Below are 24,637 nucleotides of genomic sequence, written 5' to 3'. Positions count from 1 at the left end.
GACATACCATTCTGCACAGTTTATTGGCAATTTAATTATTGGCATGACCAGTGGAAAGATTTCAAGGAGTTATGAAAGCTGCTGGTCTTTTAGCAGCACAGCACTGATGGAGATAAGTCCCATTTCTCTCTCCTCCTATAACTGGATGGAATGACTGCTGTGACCTTTGAGGAAGGAGCATAACAGAGATGCTTTTTCAGCACAGCAGTCCCATCTCTTTCCCTCTCCTATAGCCTGATGGGACGCCTGAAGATGCATCTGATCATGACTTTATGTGTCTGATGCAGTGGAGTGTGTCCCCCCAAAAGCTTATGCTATAATAAATTCCAGTCTTTAAGGCGGTGTAGTGTGCACGTGGGGAGGGTCGTGGTGGTCGGCGGCTACTACCGGTATTTCTGCAGCAGCGTCCCTGCAGCATCCCTCTCTCCGGGGTCCTAGAGCCGCCAAACCTGGCATGAAGAGAGAGCATTTTAGCCACTGTGTTCTTCAAAGCCAAGCATTTAGGAAGCCTGAAAACACTAGGCGTTTCAATTCCAAGAGAACTGTGTTGCATTTACTGGGATATTACGGAAGACGCAACCTAGTGAATATATTGGAGCTCTCCCAAACCCTTTGCCCATGTTATGAGCGCATAAAACGGTATACATCTAGATGAAAGGCAACCCACAGGGATCTGCAATAATCGCTGCAATATATCCTTAATTATTACTGTATAATTATAAACTTACTTATAACCTTCGAAGCTTGCATAATCTTAGAAGGGGTGTGGCAGCTGGAGCGGGGTGGGGAGCATGGCCGCAACTATCTCATTACGCTACGGTTGCTCCCGCTGCAGAAACACTTAACATGCCTACTACTACCCTCTCTTGTTTCGTGCTCTCAGGAGCCTAAAACACACAACGCATCACCTGCGCGCGTGTACGAGAGAAAGACGCGTATTGACCGCGAACAGCAAGAGCGAGGAGGGGGGGAACCACCCCAAAATAAAAACTATTCGACGTCTAGCGCTAGGACCTCGGGGAGCCACGGAGAGGCAGCCGGTGTGCTCTCGCGCTGATCAGGGAAAGCGGATTGGCTGCGCTCTGGGGGCCTGCGAGACTACCGCGCTACGGTTCCGGGTAGCAAGCCGTAGTAGGGGCAGCGGGGCTCGTGCGGGCGGAAGAGGCTGCGCGGCGGCGGCGCGCGGAGAAGGGCGGTTGGTTGAGTGCCGAGGGCAAGGCGAGCGGACGCAGCGCGTGCCCTCCGTCACCCCCCTCGCCCACCGTCGTCTGTCTCGGCGGTTGGAACCGCTTACGGGTCGTTTCGTCAGGCGGGCGGAGCTCTCGGGGAGGCCGGAGGGGGGCGGAGGCATCCCGCTCTCCCTCAGCCGTTGCTTGGGGGCGGCGCCCGGGTCTTCTTTTTTTTTTCCCTTCCCCTCCTCCTCCTCCGGTGGGAAACTCCCCCGGCTCGCCTCGACGTGTGATTGGGTGGAAGATGGCGCTGCGCGGATGGAAATCCTAATGACAGTCTCCAAATTCGCCTCCATCTGTACCATGGTGAGGAGCGGGCGGAGGGGTGGGCGCTGCTGTCTCCCCTTCCGCCCATGTTCGGCGGCCCTGTGTGGTGATGGCGGCGGCGGCGGTGTGAGGAGTCCCCCAGGGGAGAGGGAGCGCCTCGAGCTGGGCTCCGAAGGGGCCTGAGGGCGTGTGCCGAGAGGGGACGGGAGGCCACCGGGTGGACCTCCCTGCCTGGAGGGGCGGCGGCGGGAGGGTATTTCTGCTTGAGTGCACGTTTTCTGCCGGGGGTAAGGCCCACCCTGGATTAGGGTGGCTGCCGCTTTGGGGCAAACCTTAAAGCAGAAGCGTGCTGGATCATGACCTGGAGGCGGGTCAGAAACGATGAGTGAGCTGGACGAGTGAGCCCCTTAAAACGAAAAATGTGTGGAAATGGGTGGGCGGGCAAAGATTTTGGAGGTGGGCCTCAAGGTGGGACTGTATACAGAGGAGTGTTGGCACAGCAGGATATGAGTAGCTCCTATGAAGGCAGTAAATAATAATAATAATAATTTTTATTTATACCCCGCCCTCCCCAGCCAAGGCCGGGCTCAGGGCGGCTAACAAGCAATAATAAAAACAAGTTGAATGAATACAACTTAAAAAACATAGAGCTTCAAGCGAGGAGGGTGCTTTTCCTCATGCAAATTAAAGCATTCTGGTGTGGTAACTGGCGTGTTGCACCAAAAGCGAGGTATCCTGTGTTTTTAAAAGGCTAACACATTGTGGCATAAGCTCTTGTGGGCTAAGAGCTTGCTTCATCCGGCAGGTTGAGTGTCCTGCCTCTCACCATCTTCATTTGAATATTCAGCTTCCTCTTCCTAGGCTTGCTTTCCTCATAGGTTTCATTTCCTTATGCTTTAATTACTTGGGAAAGCAGGGCAGGATCAAAACCGCTGTTAATCAGCTTTAGAGGGCACAACATTGATGTCAACACTGGCATACTTTGACGTGTGGCTCATTTAAGTAGCTATGAAAGAGAGTAGCAAATGAGACTTTCAAATACAGACGGCCGCTTGAGTAAATTAAAAAGCCCCCTCAAGGAGGACATTCTTCTTGGCACATGTGGATTTTTATTCATAATGTGTTAAGTGTGCTGACTGGACTTTTCTCACCTTAAAATCCTTAACTGTTTACTTTAAGAGTGGAGAAACTTGATACTATTTCCCTTTTGACATAGAAGCCTTTTAGAAGGTAGGAGCAAAGCAAATAGGAAATCTCTTGCCAAAAGATATGTCACCATTCTGCAGAAGACTGCAAATGTTGCCTTATCTGGGCCCAGTTGGTTTGTAGCAGTTATCAGCCTCAGCCCCACAGGTCTGTGAAAATCATAGTATTGGAGTTTGCATTGAAGTGGCTAGTGACTTCTTTCTTTCTTTCTTTCTTTCTTTCTTTCTTTTGAACAGGCTGGCCCCTGTCCTCCCAAGGGTTTTGTTGTGGCTCCCCTGGACCTGAGTAATTTGGCAACTAATTTTTTTAAAAAACAACTCTGCTAAAGTGCTGTAATGTTCCCACTATATTGCTTTGGGATGTCCCCCAAAGTGGACATTTCTGCCTGAACTTAAATGCACATCTCCTTCTTATAGTGAGGTGTTTATGGCAAGAAAGCCTCAGAGTTTTGGAAACAAGAAAGTTAACTTCATCCTGTTTCCTGAGCCCTAAGACTTTCTTGCAATGGGAAGGAGAATAGGCACATTTACAAAGTAAGAAGACTTCTGAATCAATTTTTGCTCCTCAGCACAGTGATGGAATAGAAGCAAAAATACTGTGACACCCCCCCCCCACTTGTCTGCCTGCCTGTCTGAATGTGTGTATGTCTGGCTGTGTGCTTGTGTGGGCATCTGTTGTATATATGGTAAGTGTTTGTGTGTGCTCATGCTCATGCATTTATTGACCATGCCACTCTGACAACTTCCATTCTTGATATGTAGATCTCAGATGGGTGGCCAGCCCTCAATGCAGCCCTCCTGCTGAAAAAAGTAGCCTGTAGGGTGTAGTCTCTGCTTTAAAGACTACAGTGCATCCTTCCTTTCCCCCAATCTCAAATTACTTCCTTCTCCCCTTTATCCAAGTTTTCATATTTTGTGGTGTTTTCCACAAAGCCTTTATCTTATTGTGCGTACCTATCTCTCTCCTTTTCTTTTTTTGTCTTTAGCCATCACTTCTTCCTGTAGTTGACATGCCTACATATTAGCAGGAGGATCTTTTTAATCTCCTGTGTTATTCCTCAGTAGATGTCCATGTGCCTTAGCAAGATGGGCTCTACAAGAATACATTAGGCATAGATGCCTTTTGACTGCTTTATTCAGCCCCACCCCCATACATACAATGTGATGCCATTATAGTATGCTCAGTCTACTGGAAAAGAAGAAACGTGAGACATGATAGATGCATTTGCTGCTTTTTTCTCATGGAAGTTGAGTATCTAGTGATTGTGGATCAGGAGATACAAGCACATATCCTTCCAAGACAAAAAAAATGCTCAAATGGCATTGGATGAGAATTTGTGAAATTCTTTCATAACATAAGGGAAAAAATATTTTGAAAGTAAAGGAAGAGGGACAGCGTAAACATGTATACTTACCAGTGGGTGCTGAACTGATGAAAGGCTCGTAATGTGAGAAACAGTTAAACTTGCAGTAAAGTATTTATGGACTAAGCAGAGCTGTGAACCTAATAAAATGGAATTTTGAACCACACTAATGTATCACCACAATACATTTATAGTTATTTTCCGTCTCTTATCTTTTGTCACAATATCTGTTTTCAGAGTTCCGATATGCAAGTTAGTGCTTGGCACTAGTTGCACATTTATTTATTTATTTAAACTTGTAGCCTGCCCTTCAGCATATGGTCTTTGGGTGGGTTACAAAAATTTCACAATTAAAAACAAAACACACAGTCATTAAAATCATAAAACTCCAACCACAAAACCAACCAATAATAAAATTAGTAGAACAGGAGTATAGAGCAACAGTTCTTTAATGCTTTATTAGGATGAAATACTGATTAAGGCATTATCAAAATGTCTAATTCTTTAATTGCATTGGCACAAAATTCATTGGGATAGTTCTAATACTGACCCTATGGGATGTTAGTAGCAGGTGAGTAGTTCACTGTTATCAGTCATTATTCTGGCACAATTATTTGCTGCCATCATATTTTATTTTTTTGTTTGGAACAGCATCTATCCTGAATCTGCCTGTTGACATTTCTGACAACTGTATAGTGCTGCAGATTTCCAGACTGAATGTCGTATCTTTTTATATACTATTATATATTTATAGGGACGCAGGTGGCGCTGTGGGTTAAACCACAGAGTCTAGGGCTTGCCGATCAGAAGGTCGGCAGTTTGAATCCCCGCGACAGGGTGAGCTCCTGTTGATCAGTCCCTGCTCTTGCCAACCTAGCAGTTCGAAAGCACATCAAAGTGCAAGTAGATAAATAGGTACTGCTCTGGCGGGAAGGTAAACGGTGTTTCCCTGCGCTGCTCTGGTTCGCCAGAAGCGGCTTAGTCATGCTAACCACATGACCTGGAAGCTGTATGCCTGCTCCCTTGGCCAATAAAGCGAGATGAGCGCCGCAACCCCAGAGTCGTCCGCGACTGGACCTAATGGTCAGGGGTCCCTTTACCTATATATTTATTAAAGCATTTCAGAGCAACATTGCAACTTAAGAGATGAAATACAGTAATGTGACAATAAAAAAATGCAGTATGAAAAAAAAGTGTAAATAAAGTTTTCATCTAGCACTGAAAAGAGAATAAAGATGGTGCCCCACAGCCCTCTTTGAGAAGGCAATTCAACAAATCAGGTTCTGCCACAAGGGTATACAAATACTGGTGGATAGCAAAAGTGTTTTAAAAATCTGATTTTAAATGTTGCTGGTTTTAGATAATGAATATTAAAATGCTTCTAGATTTCTAGTTTTGTATGCTGCTGTGAGAACCCTTGGTTGGGCTGAGCATCGTGAGGTAAATGCAATGGATAGTAGATTTGCAGTGAATGCATTGGACAATGACAGATAGCTCTACTCTGTTCTCCTCACTTAAATTGATACTTGACATTCTTCTTTTCAAAGCCCAGCTACATATTATGTTAAATGCATAGATTTGCATAGGTTTTCGTGGTTTGCCCTTTTTTTAAGAGGAGCTATGTGAGAAGATCTAGATCAGGTCTGTGGCAGGGCTGCTTCACTCCTAATACAACACTGTAGTTTAGCCTTTGCCCTGTGTGCTAATAAGAGGCATACTAAGCAAGTATGTATGGCTGATTAAGCATCCTGGTAGGAAAAGGCGCTGAATCTGATTACCTAGACCAGAGGTTATGCAAGCTTGCTCTCCACTGTGAGAATAGTTCAATCTTTGTATGAGAACAATAAGGTTCTTTGACTTCTGAGATTGGTTCGAAAAATGGAACTTTAAAGGTTTTGTATGTGATCTGGTAGTGTTCATAATATCATTAAATAATGCTGCCAGCTTGTGTTGAAGAAAGCAATTCAATCACATGTAATAATAATAATAATATATCTATATCCCTCCCATCTGGCTGGGTTTCCTCATCCACTCTGGGTGGCTTCCAACAGAATATTAAAATACAATAGTCTATTAAACATTAAAATCTTCCCTAAATAGGGCTGCCTTAATATGTCTTCGGAATGTCAGGTAGTTGTTTATCGCTTTGACATCTGGTGGGAGGGCGTTCCACAGGGCGGGTGCCACTACTAAGAAGTCCCTCTGCCTGGTTCCCTGTAACTTGGCTTCTCGCAGTGAGGGAACCGCCAGAAGGCCCTCAGCACTCGACCTCAGTGTCCGGGCAGTACGATGGTGGAGATGTGCCTTTAGGTATACTGGACCAAGGCCGTTTAGGGCTTTAAAGGTCAGCACCAATACTTTGAATTGTGCTCGGAAACGTACTGGGAGCCAGTTTAGGTCTTTCAAGACTCGGCGGCTGCTCCCAGTCACCAGTTTAGCTGCCGCATTCTGGATTAGTTGTAGTTTCCCGGTCACCTTCAAAGGTAGCCCCATAGTGAGCGCATTGCAGTAGTCTAAGCGAGAGATAACTAGAGCATGCACCACTCTGGCGAGACAGTCCATGGACAGGTAGGGTCTCAGCCTGCATATCAGATGGAGCTGATAAACAGCTGCCCTGGACACAGAATTGACCTGCATCTCCATGGACAGCTGTGAGTCCAGAATGACTACCAGGCTGCGCACCTGGTCCTTCAGCAGCACAGTTACCCCATTCAGGACCAGGGAGTCCTCCACACCCGCCTGTCTCCTGTCCCTCAAAAAGAGTACTTCTGTCTTGTCAGGATTCAACCTCAATCTGTTAGCCACCATCCAGCCTCCATCCTCCTCCAGGCACACTCACAGGACCTTCACCGCCTTCACCGGTTCTGATTTGAAAGAGAGGTAGAGCTGGGTATGAAGTGTGAATTCTTCAATACTTAATGTACCTATCCAACCTTCCTTTCCAAAATGAATTAATTACAAGTTGATAAGAAAGCACAACACAGCAGCCAATATGTCAAATATTGAGATACATCATCAGAGAAAACAAACCCATCCTAGAGCCAGAAGGAGTGTAAAGGAAATGAGGCCAAATGAACCTAACCATTTCCCCTATAAATATCTCTAAAACCTAGGGTTAGAATCAATGGCCTGGTGAAGGGTGACCTAATCATAATCAAGCACAGCCCATTGCTGCATGCCAAAGAGAGAGTATGAAATGGACTGACCCAGCCATTAAAATTGTAAAAACTCAGGAAAAAAGAATAATCATCCCCCCCCCCCCCGGAAACCTTCCTGTCAAATCTTCCAATAACATTAAGTGGGATAGCAGTAAAGACTAGCACTCAGATTCTCCTCTGACTTCAATGGCTTGATATAATCATTGATTGCCATTAAGTCTGAAGTTGACAAACTAAGCTTAGTACTAATCAGGAAGTAGGTTTGTAAGCTGGGAAGCTCCCCATGTGTGCAAGGGAAGTGCAACCTTAAAAGGGGTATAATGGTGAACACACTGTTGAAAAACCAATTATCTGTACAAACGTTAATAGGTTTTTTATATTTTCAAGCTGCTTTGAACCAAAAATTGGCTCCCAAAGTAGCTTACAGCAGATAGAAGATAATACAAAGTGTTAGTGTGAGAGGGGGTTCTCAGCTGGGTAATAGATTTCCATTTTGTTTTTCTTCTGTCAGTATCCTAGCAACTCAGACCACCCTAGGGAAACAAACCACCCAATCATATTAAATTCACCATCCCTTGACATCCCTTGCTGAATGCAACAGGTTTAAACAGTACCATCAGGCAAGGTGTCACATTGTAGATTGAATTGTTTTATGTTCGCGACATAATACATTTTCTGTTTTACTGATCTTCTTCTTCTGTATACTTTGACATTGTGATTATGCACTTAATTATGAAGCCCGCCATGTGCTTTATTGAAAAAGTATATTTCCATACATTTTAAATAGGGCAACTTGTACAAAGTTCATTCATCAATTAGAGTCTCCCTGTAAGTCTCCTCAAAAGACAACCAATGTCACTTTAGTCAACCATTGGTAAAGGTTCAAGCACAATTGTGATCTCTGAACTCTTTGTATTTTTAAACCAGGGACTTCATAAAAGATTTCAGTGTGAAAGGTTGGATCCATAATTGCAAAACTGTTTATCCATCCTACAGAGGAGCATCCATTCATTTTAAAAAGAAAATATTGGCAGTAAGGTCATCAATAGGAATTGAATCACATTCTTGTGTTGCTACTTCCTCCATCATGACTATATTTAAATATTTAAGTAAATTTAAGTATATTAATTCCAGTTATACATAAAAATGGAAGGAGGTTAGTACTGGGATATTATCCTGATAGTTAATGTCAGAAATGATGGGTGTGCAAATTAATGCTACTTAGTCCTTTACCATAAAATTTAACCTGGAGTCCTATACAAATGTAAGAAAGAGCAACATTAAACATACCACGGCTTCTGAATAGCCATGCCTAAGGTTTTTGCTTATACTTGAGTATGTTTAACTAATCCAAGAAGTCCTTGTAAGTGCTGGACTATAATCACAAATTTGTCAAGACAGGCATAAGTCTGAGGAACAGATGCACGTTATCAAGTCAATGAGCAATGTAAAGATCAGCTAATTTTTGCATTCGTATAACTAACATGTGCAGGATCTTTATTTTTAAACAACACGATTCCAATAATGTGCTACAACCTTCCAAAATGAGCATGGGTGCCTTTAATTTTCAGCCCTTCTAGTTAAAACTGACTCTATAACGCTTTAGTGTGGAGTAGAATTGTGAGGATTCCCTCCATACATTTAGTAATGTGTCAGGCTTCCGCAGCTATGAGCTTGGCTTCTTCCCTCCCATATTGATCTCTCAAAACATAATGATCCTTCAGAGCTCCTTAAACACGCTGGACAGCAGCTAGCTTTAGCTAACCAAGAACTAATAACTTAGATAAATAAATAGTAAAGGCATGCTTTTACTATTTACTATAGTAAAGGCAAATAGTAAAGGCATAACCATTTTAATTTCAGAGTGTAGTTACTGGCCTGGGTCACTTAAGCAAACTCTGGAGCAGCTGGGGAACTGCTAGCATGTTACCCGGTAAACTAGTTTGGCTTCTCTGCCTTCCTTCTATCCTAATAACAGCAGGCTGCACTATTATATTATGTTTTATGGCTTAATGATAATGTGCCTGCCATCGCAGGTTTGCATTTCTAGTATAATTTCTGACCTTTAGCTCTCTTTGTGTGAAAGAAAGAGGGGGAGTAAGTAGGTTGCCATAAGTGAAAAATGACATGGGAGCTCCTGCTAAAACCATTGGTGGTTTAATCTATTTGAAAGTGTTCTGTGTTTTTTTTAAACCCAGGCATCTGGTTAAATTGGAAATTTTAATTTTTATCATTGTAGTCTCGCTTGTTTGTCTTATGACAGATTTGTTAATACATTGTTTGTCAGACCTGTTTGTATGATTTGTAATTTTGGTATATTGTTTTTCTCTGTTTTTATTACTTTGTTCCCAATTCTGAGATTGAAAATAATGAAGAGCAGGCTATAAATACTGTAAACAAATTAAAAACAACAGCAACTATGTGTTGTGTGAAGAAGTAACAAACAGAAGTACTGTTTGTTAGTGTTACAAACTAGTATATCAGTTGTCAGCTCAACATGCACAGCCATACTGTTGTATGTACAGAGAAACTTGCATCGCGGGTTGTATTCTTGTTTTGGGCATCCTCCTTTAGTTGTTCTTAAGCAAACTCTTTGCCTAATTTGCCTGCATGGGTAAACTGTGCCATAGAACAGGTCATGGTAATTACTGGTGTGTGTTTTCCCCTCCCTCTAGGGCGCTAATGCCTCGGCCTTGGAGAAAGAAATTGGTCCGGAACAGTTTCCAGTCAATGAGCATTATTTTGGTTTAGTAAATGTAAGTTGCAGATATTACTTGTTTTGAAAGAAAGTGAATGTATATGAAAGAAGTTGCTTGCCTGTGCCTTAGGACTACACAAATTCTGGGCATAAAGAAATTATAAAAGTTCTCTAGTACTTGATTACAGTGGTACCTCGGGTTAAGAACTTAATTTGTTCTGGAGGTCCGTTCTTAACCTGAAACTGTTCTTAACCTGAGGTACCACTTTAGCTAATGGGGCCTCCTTGCTGCTGCTGCAACATTGCCATGTGATTTCTGTTCTCATCCTGAGGTAAAGTTCTTAACCCGAGGTACTACTTCCGGGTTAGTGGAGTCTGTAACCTGAAGTGCCTGTAACCTGAAGCGCCTGTAAGCTGAGGTACCACTGTAAACGTGTTTTTTATTTTGGGTGGGAAAATATATTCAATCTTTATTCAGACTTAAGTTCAGACTCTAAACTAAGTGCAAGACCAGTGTTTTAAACTGTTCTGGAGAATCCTGGGATTCCTAGGAAGCCTGGTAGGGGTTACTCAATGAGAAGGTGAGTGAAAGTGAGGAAGAGTCCCTGAAAGACAGCTTGCCCATCTCTGGTAGTTTTCTTTTTTTGCAGTGTACATACAGCCTCAGGAGAGGTATATCCTAGGTCTCTCATTGTTCATGAGAGCCAGTTGTGACGCTAGCCAATGCCTGCCATATGTGCCAGCCTGAGTGTCCACTCAGAATATGCAGAGAACTATATGCAGTGTGCTGGGTGTCCATGGTGCATGTTCACGGTACATTGGAGTTAAAGTTAAGAGGATTTGCTGAAGCTAGAAACAATGGCATTAGGATATCTTTAAACTAAAAATTAAAAGCAGCCAACAAGCAAAACTCCCATCTTAATTGGACTGAAACCTTGTATTCTTATGTTTGTAGTTGATGCATTAGATGAAAAGGACAATCATATAAAATTCATTGCAGTTGTTTAATTGACTGGGAGTTGGACCTGTTTAAAAGATGCCTCAAACAGCTGGTAGACTGTATAGCTTTCAAAACTTAAAATAGTGATATATGGGTTCTCTGTTCCCTGCCCCATTAAAAAAAACACAACCCCATGTTTCTGCGGTGATCTTGGCGCATATAACGCTGCGGGCCCTCACACATTTCTCTTTTCTCTTTCTAGCAATAATTCCCTTGTCTTAGTGACCTTAATAGTGATTCATGGTTACTTCTGCACCAACTCTAACCTGGTTTGACCCTAATCAGAACTCCCAGCTAAGCCAAAATTTGAAGTGAAACATTGGTGTAGTTGTAATGATAGCACCGTAGGTAAGCCTGACAAGGAAGAAGAGGGAACTTGCTCTGAAGAGGGGGAAGAGGACGTACATGAGCCTATGGCTCATTCTCAGTCATGTAACATTACTAAACAGAGCTATCAGCCTCTTGACAAGGAACATGTACTGTGAACTTCGAATTTTACAGCATTAACAGTGCATACATTTTATAAAATGGAGAATACAACATAGAGAGTTATACCCAAATGTAACTTCCTGGGAGTGGAGCAGATTTATGTGAGTGGAATGGGGCTCCTCCTTCCTCTCCACCTCCTGTAGCCTCCCTCATGACCCTCACATTTTCTCTGGAAGTTTGGGGGACCCTCCAAAACAGATCTGAGGCAGAGAAAAGGCAGCCCCATTGCTCAGTTAGACTATTATTTGACATCAGATATTACCCAGAGTTTTTCTGGTGAATTTTCAAAACAATAACATTTACTAATGCTGCATAGATTTCCATTGTAGAAAGAAAACTCATTGGTTGTCAGATATTTCTAAAAATAAAATGTGTACAACAGAGAAGCCAGATGGCAGTAAAGGTGCATGCTTTGCTGACTGTTAAATCTGCCACTAGTTAATGGATAAGTTATACTTCAGTCTCCAAAAATCAGTAATTTTGCTAAGATACACTTTTGTTTCACACCACTCTCTTTGTAAACAGTCTTCCTTTTCAGTAAAAACTAATAGATCATTTCTTTGTGTTCTAGTTTGGAAATACATGCTACTGCAATTCAGTTCTTCAGGCACTTTATTTTTGTCGTCCATTTCGGGAGAAAGTCTTGGCATACAAAAGTCAGCCCAGAAAAAAGGAAAGTCTTCTCACTTGCTTAGCTGATCTTTTCCACAGCATAGCCACCCAGAAGAAAAAAGTTGGAGTAATACCTCCAAAAAAGTTCATAACAAGACTTCGGAAAGAGAATGGTAATGCTTTATTTTGCTGTTATGACACGTTTACCTTTTTCAGTTTTACTCAGTCAGAAAAAGGGTGTTGTCTCTCTGTTGTTCATTCTTGTTCTAATTTGGACTGACACTCAGAAACTGAACTTATGGTTCCCCACCCTGCCCTGGTGATCGTTAAAGTACTATAATATCCCTATTATCCCTATTAAATGGGGGCATAACCCTGTATTTTGCCAAACTTGCAATAAATATTTTATTTTAAAGGTTTAAATGTCACCCTGTATATCAGTAAGATGCACAGTAAAATGCCAGTAAAATTTAAAATTTGATGGCCATATCATTTACACTTACTTTGCCTCTTTTTATTAGAATATGTTGAAACAGCCATAACATATATCCTAAGGACAATAATGTTTCTCAAACAGTATTTTTAAACTATTAAAATCCTCAGAATGATGGCCAGTATGTATACTAGTGGAGAGTGGAGTTTGTTTATTGCAAAACTCTTTTGCATAATATTGGAAGGTGGTCTGTCTATAGATATAACTTACTTGCTTTCTGTTCAACCGTCTTATATCCAGTTAATTTGTTTTGCAGAGCTTTTTGACAACTATATGCAGCAAGATGCGCATGAGTTCTTGAACTATCTGCTAAATACAGTTGCTGATATTTTGCAAGAGGAGAGTAAACAAGAGAAGCAAAATGGTCGTTTACCGAATGGCAGCATTGACAGTGAAAATAACAACAGCCCACCAGACCCAACATGGGTTCATGAAATTTTTCAGGGAACGTTAACAAATGAAACCAGATGTCTTACTTGTGAAACGGTATGTATTTCCTATAGATTACTTTGTGCAAATGTGTTTTTTGTATATCAATCAATCAAATCAATCTATATCAATCAATCAAATCTTTATTATGGTCACAGACCAGCATAAGTAGGGTGGGGAACAATAATTTAAAATCTGTAAAACGTTTTGGAAAGCTAAAATTATTAAAACAGAAGGTATATATATATAAGACTATAAGAATCTAAACGAGGCTAAAAGACTCTAAAAGAAGGGTTAGGAGCATTCTCGCTTCTCGGCCTTTTGGCTAAGATAAAATGTAGTTGTTTCTGTAGTGTATCACAACTCTTTTGACTGTATTTAGATAATCATATCTCAGCTTATTAAGCAGTAGTATGAATGAGGCTTTTGCCTCCGTTCCGCACACAGCCCTTTCACTACTTCCTTCACAGTGTGAGCAAACAAAGTGAGGAACCTCTAATTAGAGTTTCCTACATTATCCAAACCAGGAAACTGGTTTACTGGTGTTAGATTTCAGTTGTGTGAGGATTTGAGCACAGAGAAAAATGAAGCTGCTTATTTTGAAGTCTACCTTGATGAAAGTTAACCATTTAATAGCAGCTATTAAAATTAACACTTGTTCACGTTTCCTTTCATGATGGAGTAGTCCTAGAATTTCTCTCTAATTCGGCAAACAAGAATGAGTGCCTCCAATTTTTGCAAAAGAATTGCATGGAAAATATGTAGGATTTCTATGTACCAAAGATCAGGACAGAAAAACATTTACAACAAGCATCTTCCTGCCATATGTGTTTCAAAGTTGCTTCAAGGAGATGGGGAAATTATTTACAAAGAAATCTTGCATTTCATGTTAACACTCAGTTTTGCTAGAGTTCTCAGAGTTTTTGTTCCTTGAAATTAAAGAAATGTCATTCCTAATGCAGGCAACCGGTAGTCAAAATAGCTATTTACCTGCAACTCAGCCCCTTATCATAAATGATAGGATAGACAACTTACGTAATTTGAAGTTCAGAGGTATATGTCAAAATGTGGAACATAAAAGGCCTAATCTAAAAGTGAGAATGCATAGCACTTTCTTTTAAAATTGGTTACCATTATTTTAAAAGAAGGAGAGTTTTCTGTACACAGGACTCCAACCTCAATATTTCTTTTATCCTTGCACTGCAGTATTCAGAGCACTGCAGCAATTTGTGAGGGTCCTGACTTTCTAATATAAAAAAATTCTAGTGCTGTTATGCATGTCTTGCGTAAAAGCACAATTGAATATGGAACTTCAAAGAGAATCTTATGTAGCTTTTAATACAGACAATCTGAAGCATATTTTTCAATGAAAGGATTGCATCATTAATGAATGAATTATCAAAGACTTAGCTGGTATGTGTCTGCTTTTATATCAGTTGTGCTCTGATATTGACCCTCCACCACTGGCATTCTGCCCCCTAACCTCCCTAGCCTACCCAAAATGGCTGTTACATAGTATCCCTCTGGGTTGGATGCCACATAGCAAGTTTTACCCAGTGCTTCTTAACTTCAAGAAAATTTAGTACTCTAATTTTTTTGTACGATTCAAAACCAACATCTAGCAGAGTTTTTGTACTTAAAAAAGAAGTAGCAGCAGCAATAGATTTAGATACATCATGACTTTGATTCAGGTCTGGTATTGGGAATGCAAAGACTGATGGAATCCACTTTTCAGTAACAAGGGTCAGAAAAGGAAAGCAGCTGTGAATTTGCAGTCCAATATTCATATGTTTATTGTACCAAGAACAATTAATACTATGTAAATTTATCTGCAGATGTTGTCCCAGTCAGAGCCAAGGCATCAAGATCCCAGTTCCATTTGTATCACTTGCTCTTTTGTCAGTATTTACACATGGGGTATTACAGAACAGAAACTAATATCTATACTGTTAAAGCTATATTCAAAAGAGACAAATTATATTCCCAATTCATCAACTCGTTTGCTTTTATCTTGCTCACTGGAGAGCATACAGAGTTCAGCAGGTTTCCAAACCAAGTTCTGACAAGTGTTGCCTTAGGCATTTGCCAGTGTATCCTATTCTATCTTTCATAAAGCTTCTGTATCTGCTGTAAGAAAAACAAAAAGCAAACAAAGAAATGAAAGTGAAAAAAAAGCATTTTTTTCTGGTCTGCATACTGGTAAATAGAAGAAAATGGTAAACCCATCTTACTAATGTGCTTGTATGGCCTGTTAAATGATAATTCATCTTGAAAAACCCCTATTAGCTTTTTATCACCATTTGATTTATAGGTCACTTTGAGACCTGATTTCAAAATGTGCTTTGTGCAGGGAAATAATATTTTTTTTGCACCCCCCCCTCCAAATTGCAGATAAGCAGTAAAGATGAAGATTTTTTAGACCTTTCTGTTGATGTGGAGCAAAACACGTCTATCACTCACTGTTTAAGGTATGGAAGATATTCAAATTTTGGACTGTTTGTTTGTTTGATTGATTGATTTCTTATCCACCCTTCACCATAAAGTTCCATGGAGGTTACAAGAATATAATATGCCTATATAAAATCAGCTGAAATGGTTACAATTATAAAAATAAGTAATACTATTCCAGCCAGAGCACTATAAATTCAGCAAAAGAGGTGGGTCTCTCAAAACAACATACTTTGACTATCACAGGCCAGGCTAAAGAGGTGCATCTTAAGCATATAACGAAAGCTATATGGCAAATATGCTAGATGCACCTCTGTAGGGAAGGGAGTTGCACAATTTCCGGTGCTGCCATTCCCATGTTTCTGTATTCATCCATACTATGCAAGTTAACAAGAGAGAAAGTTAGTAAAAATGTATCTTTTACTGCAGTGTTTCCCAACCTTTTTTGGGCAAAGGCACACTTGTTTCATGAAAAAAATCTCGAGGCACACCACCATTACAGCCCCGTGACGTCAGCGCGCAGCGTCACGCCGGGAGGTACATGAATTGCTAGCAAATTACATAATCACCTCCTTGAGGGCTGGCTCATCTTCTCCGAAGGCAGAACCCCATGAATTAACAGCACAGACTCACACCATAGCCAAGACGAGGGGGGAAAACCTCAGTCATGCACAGTCATGCACATGTGGGGGCTAAATGAGGACAAAGACCGGGCAGAGAGCAGGGTTCAAATCACCCCACCTGGCCAGGACAATCCCTGGGTGCTCCCTTGGGCCACTCGCCTGACCCACCTCGCAGGGCTGTTGTTGCGAGGATAACACGGGGAGAACCACGCGCGCCCCCGGGAGCTCCTTGGAGGAGAAAGCGGGTGATGAATGCAATGCATGAAATATATGAGAGGCGACCAGGTTTTGCAGGTGAGGGGCCCCCGCCAGCCTCCGCTTCCAACACCCGGCGCAACGACGCCGAAGTTTCCCCCCGGGCTCGGCTCGGGGAGCAGCGCTGCTCCCCCCCCGGCTCCCCTTCGCCCTCCCGGCTCTCTCTGCCGCCCACTGGGGACCCCCCTCACCTGCCAAGTCCGGAGCGCCGGTGGAAGTTGCATGCATGCATGCAGGGCGCCGCGTTGCCATTGCATTGCACTGCACTCCATGCAACGCCTGCACGCATGCATTGCCTTGCACGCCCGCCAAGGGGTCTCCCCGCGGTCCGATGCGTCCCCTCCGGCGCGGATGCAGCATTGCAAAAATAAAAAACCCCCGACGCAGCCCTACCTGGGGGGCAGCCTCTGCCTCCGCCGCTCCGCCTCCGCGGGGATCCCCGGGCTCCATCCTGCCGCCCGATCTCCGCGGGGGCGCAGGCAGGCTGCGCGGGGTCTGCGCGGAAGAGCCCCTGCCCGCCCGGCCGCCGCCGCCGCGCTCATTCCATGGCCGGGAGAAGAGCGCTTCAAACAAAACGCCCGGCCCGCCAGGCCACGCTGGGAAACGTAGTTTGCGCACCCCGCGCGGGCGCGGAGCCCAAGGGCGAGGGGACTACGGATCCCGGCAGCCCCTGCGCCGGGGACGGAGGGGGAGAGGCCGGGTGCAGGGATGGAGGGACGGGTGGGCGAGCGAGTGAGTGAGTGGCAGCCGCCAAGCCTTGGCCGAGAGCCAGGAAGGGCCTCCCCGGAGGAGGAGGAGGAGGGAGGCGCAGAGCGGGAGGGAGGGAGGGAACCCAGAGGTCATCTAGTGACGGCGCCCCAATCAAAAATTTGACTTAAAAAAAAAATCTTTCGAATTTTTTAAATTTTCCCGCGGCACACCAGGCAACATCTCGCGGCACACTAGTGTGCCGCGGAACAGTGGTTGGGAAACACTGTTTTACTGCACCGACTTAAGACTGCTACTAGGAATCTCAAGCCTTTCCCTTTCATGGAGCTCTTCACGCTCTCTATTAACCAAACTTGAACTACTAGATGTCATTATACCTGCTATGGCTTTCTTGTCCTTTGGGATTAGCATGTCAGTCGCTGCCAGCTTAAATTCAGTACATTTAAGCAAGATGTTGAGAGTTGGTCTGTCTTTCACGTTAATGCCTGTTCTTCTATTTTAGGGGATTCAGCAATACAGAAACCCTGTGCAGTGAATATAAATATTACTGTGAAGAGTGTCGCAGTAAACAGGAAGCACACAAAAGGTACCATAAGCATATATTGTAGGTTTCACAGTTGTTAGCAAGCTATCCAAACATTTCTCCTTACGTTGTGTTTTGAAAGTTTAATTTGGTTATAACACTAATAAATGTTCTGTAGCAACCAAGATACTTGAGGTTCAGTGGGATTAGTTTCCTAACTGCGTGATTTCTGCCTCTCACGTTTTCAGCCCCTAATATTTCAATATTATCTAAAAAGCTAATCCTAATTGTCTTCGCTGTCTTCCCACCTACCCCCTTCCCTTTTGTATTTCATCTGCAAATTTTATACACTTACACTGGCTCAAGCTCCAGATGTTACCATGGTACCAGTATTCAGACAAATACTATTTGGAGCAGCCAACCTTGAGTGGCTGGACAAAGCAATGTGAGATGTTATCAGGATATGATCCATCATTGGAGATGGTGAGCACTGTATATTTTAAGAAGATTAAAAATCTTATCTTTAACCAGCTTTTTTTAACAAAGATTCTGTGTGAGAAATGGGAATTGTTGGACGTCATGATAAGCTTTGGCATATGACGGGAATGGCTCACATCAGGCTTTCGTTTTTTGCATTCTTCCCCCCTCCTCCTCCTTATTTCAGGAGTGAGAAACCCTTCCCCCCCCCTTCAAGGGCTGCATGCTGGCAATGGGAGAAGCCAGAGCCAAAAGGGGAAGGGCTTTTTCTCATCCTCAGAGCAGGCTGCCAAAGGAGGAGGCTGTATGAAATTAGGCTGTGGGTGACAGGTTCTCCATCTCTAGCTTTTTGTTATATGTAATCTGAGCCCAGCCAGCTGAAAAGGATCCATTTTTATATCCTTGTAAAAATTAAAGTATAGGAGAACATAGGCTATTGTAAACATTTTGACATGAATTGTTCTGTTTATAAAATTGTATATGTGGCTCATTTACCTATGTAACATTTTCATTTCTATATATGTTTCCATTATTTTCCTTGGAGTTTTGAATCTTCATGGTGACGTATGACTTAAGCTACAGTTTAGCCGAGTGATGATTAAAATTTCATAAAACTATTCTCGTCTATGCTTAAGTCATTAATTAAATTGATTGGTACTTTTGTGGAATTTCACTTGATGCTTCTGTAAGAGTTGAGTGTTTTTAGTTTTGATAAAAGGATGTCTCTCTGAAGGGTTGTCATGCAGACAAGTAGACATCTTTGTTGCTCCAGAGGGCAGAACTAGAACCACTGGGTGGAAACTGCAGGGAAAGGGATTTTGGCTAAGCATTCAAAGAAGCTTCCTAGTGGCAAGAGCTATTATACAGTAGAACAGACTTGCCTTGGAAAACGGGGGCTCTCCTTTGTTGGAGGTATCGTAACAGATACTGGGCAGCCACTTGTCAGGTATGTCACAGTTGCATCCTGCACTACAGAGCCTGTCCTGAGTAGGGGATTTAGACTCAATGGCCTCCAAAGTCTCTTCCAACTCTATGATTCTATGGGTCAGGAAACTATCAGTCCTTGAATATGTTCACTCAGCATTTTTTGTCTGCGGTAGCTGTAGTTCTACACCACGGAAGTGATAAATTTCTAGCTACTTGGGTCTACAACTGGTTTTCACCTTCACCTCATGGTGGGTCACACCAGTAGCACCACTGCTAGTTTTATTAAACTTTTAAGAAAAAGAAAAAGAGGAGATAAAGCAAGAGAATCAGAAGGGAGGAAAGCAGATGGATAAGAGTATATGGTGTTTTTTTTTAAAGTAAAACCAGATCTCACTTTGGAGGCTAGGGTTAAAACTGAGTTCCAAATCTAGAAATGTTATTACTTTTTACATTGTATCAATTTTTCCACAAGGGATGTGTTCACTAGATAAAATGAAGCAGTAAGGCCTTTGCTCTAGCCATCACTGTTTACCAGTAGGATCCAACAACTGTTAATAAGAACTGTGGTTCCTAAAAGTTTAAATAAAATATTGGTGTTGGTATACTTGCAACACAGTCCTAATCATGTCTGCTCAGAACAATGTCCTATTGAATTTAGTGGGGGCTATTCCAAGGTAAGTAGGGTTGGAATTGCAGCCTTGTATATTTATTCAGTTCAGTTTTTAATTTAATGCCTATAAAATGTGGTATTCCATGTTTTAGACTAATTTTAAAGTAAAATTGTATGTAATAATTCACATTACCTGTCCATCAACCTTCATTGTTCAAACCATTGCTGTTTTCATCTTGTTTGCTTTTAAGTGCATGGCTGTGCTTCAGGAAAGTAAAGCATGCATTTGCAAGCAGTGATGTACTACTGAAGTTTAATGATGCCTGATTTTCAGTGTGAAAAGTGGTTCGTTAAGGGGTGCAAAACGCTCTGACATGCTGCTCCTTAGTGAACATTTTAGAACTTTCTTAATTTTTGCATACCAACAAGGAATTGCAGAACGAGCATGTTGATGCCATTGTTAAAATGCACATCCCCCTGAAAATAATGCCGGGTGGATTGATGATGTCCATAATCATGTTATTCATTTGCACTGCATTACTTTTTAAATGGGCTGCCCCAGATAGTCAGGTACTGTATAGAGGACTAGATTGTATAGGAGGTTGGCTCAGTACAGTGGTGCCCCGCAAGACGAATGCCTCGCAAGACGGAAAACCCGCTAGACGAAAGGGTTTTCCGTTTTTGAGCTGCTTCGCAAGACGATTTCCCCTATGGGCTTGCTTTGCAAGACGAAAACGTCTTGCAAGTGTTCCAGTTTTTTTTCCGCTCCCCCCCTTTTTCTAATCCGCTAATCCGCTAATAGCCTTTTAGCTGCTAATCCGCTAATCCTTTAATAGCTGCTAAGCCTTTAATAGCCACTAATAGCGCTAAGCCGCTAATAGGGTTGCTTCACAAGACGAAAAAACCGCTAGACGAAGAGACTCACGGAACGGATTAATTTCGTCTTGCGAGGCACCACTGTAATAGTTTGTGACTTGCTTGGTTTCAACCATGTTCCCTTCCCCACAAAATTGCTATTGCACCTTCCAAACATTGCTATGGGCTTTCGGCAGCATGCAATTCTCAACAGCTAGCAAGTGGTAATTGCTGTGTGAATGTATTTCTGTTTAACATATTTGTATACTTAAGTCGATTGATTTTAATAAGTCTACTGTGAGATATGACTTCATTGGCTACTGCCCACCACCAGAAAAAAGTAGGTTTTAAAATGGAGTTGAATCTTGGACATTTATGACCACACTAAAATAAATACTTTGTTTCAGGATGAAAGTGAAAAAGCTGCCTATGATCCTAGCTCTCCATCTGAAGAGATTTAAATACATGGATCAGCTACATCGATATACAAAACTCTCCTACAGGGTAGTGTTTCCCTTAGAGCTTCGGCTGTTTAATACATCAGGAGATGCCACTAATCCCGACAGAATGTATGATCTAGTGGCTGTGGTAGTCCACTGTGGAAGGTAAGAAAATACAATGTGACACATTACTGCTACTGATTTCCTGTGAAATAGCATTGTATCATTCTTTAAAATCATCAAAACAATAGGCCTTTGATGGACTCTATTAATTTATGTAGAGTTATGGGCCAGCGTTGTTGTTTCCTTCAAGTGTCATAGTTGAGTGTTGTTTTTATACAGCGATTAAATTAGCAAAAAAAGGGGGGGAGCACGTCTTGTTCTTCAGTTTTAGCTGCTTCTTTGGTTCTTGTTCTTTATGAAAAATCAATATTTGAAGCTTGTTTTCATATAAATGTTGTGTTTAAAAGATAAAATAAGCAGAAGTAGTTGTCAGAATTCTTCAACATTTTCTTCTGAGGAAAAAAATGATCTTAAAGTTGATGATGACCACAATGTGAATTGCTTTCTTATTCACAGTGGACCTAACAGAGGACACTATATTGCAATAGTGAAGAGTCATGATTTTTGGTTACTCTTTGATGATGACATTGTAGAGGTAAGAATGTCTGTAATTCTAGATTCTAAACGTTAGAGTAGTTATTCTGTGTCTACTACTTACTTTTAGATTATCTCCAAGACAATAGATTTTGCAAAGAAACTGTTAACTTGTTACCAATGCTAGTAGAACATGGTAACATTTCTAGTAAAGAGAGTATGCCTTTGCATATTATTTTTTTTGCAGTGTCTTTTTCAGTGTGTCTCCTTCTAGCAAACAGCTACTGTCGTAATCTTAAAATGATAGCCAGTGGTGTTTATTAGCCAGAGGTATGAATGCAGTTTATGGAATGTATTCCCTGCCCTGGCAGCCCCCTGCACACACCCCAAATCTGCTCAAGAGGGTTGAGGGGTATGTAGGCTGTTGTAGGAGAGCGGAAGGGGAAATCCTGTTGCATTAGCAGAAATGTGTTCCCAAAATGTTTGCTATTACCCTTAATTTCTATCTTTTTTCCTTTGTTATGAAGCATAAGAGTTTATGCTGTAATCTTGCCACCCCACCCACTGTTGTTGTTGGTTGGAGGAAGGGGACTGTCAGGAGTTCAGCCTACACTCGAGTAGGACCCTGCCATAGACACATGCCTGACTGGCATGTTCCCTCCCTCCTGGTCGATTGTTCAGGAGCTTCAATAGCTTTCTTCAGCCCAAACATCACAGCGACCGATGCCAACTGACACTGGCACACTTAGAGATCCGCAGAGTTTGCGCATCATGCGTGACAGACCTCAGCAACTCAGCATTTTGGCTAATCTACTTTATTTACATATGAACACACACAGAGCACTGCAACATGGCTCCCTCTCTCTCTAGCATCAGACAGCAAAGAGCAAAAGAACAAAGGACAATAGTCCCACTTCACGGAACACAGTAACACAAACATCCTGTTTCTATCACTTCCCACTCTGTGGAGTCAAAACATACACTGTCATGTGACAGACAAAAATCCCATGACTGCAATCATGGATCAGGAATTCTAAGATGCAGTCCTGTCTCCTCCCACCCTCACCCCCCACCAGCAAAGAGAAACATTGCTGGTGAGGTTCTGCTGTGGTGGAGACCCAAGCTGTTCCCAAACTGTTGTGAAGCTCTCATCAGTAGTTCTGCCATTGGCAGTAGCCAGTTGAAAACCCGGAAATGGGGTGGGACACTGGAGGTTTTGAATTGACAAGACCCCAGACCCCTGATTGTCCTTGAGATATGGCAGTGGCTCCAGCACTCTGATCTCTCCCAACCCCAATTAGAATTGCTGTAGCCATGCTAGATAAATTGGAGTGGGTTTTCTTCTTACAGAAATTATATCCTCCGCATTTCGTTTCAGAAAATAGATGCACAAGCGATTGAAGAATTCTACGGGTTGACATCGGACATCTCAAAAAACTCTGAGTCTGGTTATATCCTCTTCTATCAGTCTCGGGACTGAAATGGGTCTGTGGTGAAAAGTGACTTCCTGTATCGCTGCTTTTCTGACATTTGTGGAAAGGAGAAAATAATAATTCCAGAGAGAGAGAGAGAAGGAAGGAAGGAATGCAGAGTCAAAAGAGTGGTAGCACAGTTTGCACAGAACAAAGCTAATGTTTCAGAGAGGCTTTCTTAAGCTCTTTATATCATGCTCATTTAATTTGCTCAGGTGTCATACTGAGAATGCTGATCCATGACAATTGCTCAGTGGGAACAGAGAGGCCAGCTGCTCTCATAAGAGCTAGCTATCGAGCAGCTGAAACTCTGCTAGAAGATTTTATCAAAAGTCCATTCAAGTCAGTGGTAATATTTTCACGATCTTCAGTACGCTTTGAATTTTGGCCAGTGTTGCACAGGAAATAAGTGTAACAGAAGCAATATTAATTTGACATACATTGTTTGTTTGTTTGTTTGTTTCTTATTAAAAGTGCAAATGATTCTCTGTTCATTTATACTCAGTTTCTGGGTTTATCGCACACCTAATTAGAGAGAGTTAGCCTAACAGTTGCCTTCCTGGCCAGAATAAATTAATAGAATTTGGTGTTAGCTAATAGAATCAAGAAGGCAAGTATGTTTTGCTTCTTTTAAGAAGCTTACATTACAGTAATATGTACCTCTATAATTGGTAACAGTTTGGGATTTTAAACTCCCTATGGGGAATAACTTGGTTTATAACTATAGTTTATTTTTATTTATGTATTACTGTAACTTCTAGAGGTTTTGTATTCTTCTCAATTCCAACATGTTTTGGAGCCTAGTTTTGTATATTAGCTTATATCAGATTTAAATATTTTATTTCATTGCTTATCTAAGATTTATCTCATATCTCAATAAGGATACATTCAAAGCCTGAAGTAACTGAGGAAGGTATAGGTTTTACTTCCTTCCACGAGGAACTGATGACTCTGGCTATGTATTTGACATGATTTATTTAAGGAGTTGGAAAAGGAACTTTCCTCTGACCTTGTAAAACAGCTTACTTGTTTTATCACAGTGAGAGACTAGAGCACCGTTGGTGTACTAGACTTTCTGTTCAAAGTCTTCTAAACAATTGGCTGCAAAGTAGGTCAGAGTTCCTCATGCTTAAGTCCCAGTAGAATCAGAGTGTGGGCTTAATTGTGACATTTAATTAAAATTTGAAAATAGTTTCAGAATATCTCAATCTTCAATCTGTGGCTACAGTGGATTTTAAAATCCCAGATGTATGTTGGATGAAATGACTCCTTACAATTCTGTGATGGTTCTATTCAGTAAAATTTATATAGTAATAAAATTGTCTTTTGATATTTTGATTGGATCATGACAGCAACAGATGATAGGGAACTGATCTCTTCTGATGGAATTGAACTCTTCTAGTTAACATTTCCATGCATTATCATTGTTGTCTGATGGTGGCTGAATGTAACTTCTAGAAAGAAAGGAAGAAAGAAAGAAAGAGGCTGAGCACACATTCCCAATAAGAGCATTTATGCCTTGATAGAATGTGGTTTTTGTTTTGTTGGACATGTTAAAATGTAAAACTTTCCCCCCTTTTCTGCTGCTATAATTAATGCATATACTTTATCGGTATCATTTAGCTCAGGAAAACAACTTCATATAACTGAACAGATTTCTAACAGGGTCACCAAGTGGGCTACTTTATTTAACAAATGTGAAAATGTCATGTCAAATTGTAAAGATTCTTTTTATATAAAAACAAACGTTATAAAATT

The 24,637-nt window shown here is 41.8% G+C and overlaps 1 protein-coding gene across 1 annotated transcript; it reads left to right on the top strand.

The window, feature by feature from the left end:
* Positions 1 to 717: 717 nt before the first annotated feature.
* On the top strand, positions 718 to 24,637 carry USP12 (ubiquitin specific peptidase 12). The gene is made up of 9 exons (XM_082220330.1): positions 718 to 1,535; positions 9,899 to 9,979; positions 11,982 to 12,195; positions 12,772 to 13,001; positions 15,336 to 15,412; positions 17,481 to 17,564; positions 20,778 to 20,975; positions 21,390 to 21,468; positions 22,786 to 24,637. The coding sequence occupies exons 1-9, from the start codon at positions 1,488 to 1,490 to the stop codon at positions 22,885 to 22,887; spliced, it is 1,113 nt and encodes a 370-aa protein (XP_082076456.1). The 5' UTR covers positions 718 to 1,487; the 3' UTR covers positions 22,888 to 24,637.

The sequence above is a fragment of the Podarcis vaucheri genome, assembly GCF_965113315.1.
Source record: "Podarcis vaucheri genome assembly, chromosome: 4".
Taxonomy (NCBI): domain Eukaryota; kingdom Metazoa; phylum Chordata; class Lepidosauria; order Squamata; family Lacertidae; genus Podarcis; species Podarcis vaucheri.
This window is presented reverse-complemented; position numbering and strand designations above follow the sequence as displayed.

Excerpts from the sequence above, each read along its gene's own strand:
- USP12 (XM_082220330.1), top strand. The coding sequence starts at position 1,488 with ATGGAAATCCTAATGACAGTCTCCAAATTCGCCTCCATCTGTACCATG. Across the intron at positions 13,002-15,335 it reads GATGTCTTACTTGTGAAACG|ATAAGCAGTAAAGATGAAGA; the intron begins GTATGTATTTCC and ends TCCAAATTGCAG. Across the intron at positions 15,413-17,480 it reads TCTATCACTCACTGTTTAAG|GGGATTCAGCAATACAGAAA; the intron begins GTATGGAAGATA and ends CTTCTATTTTAG.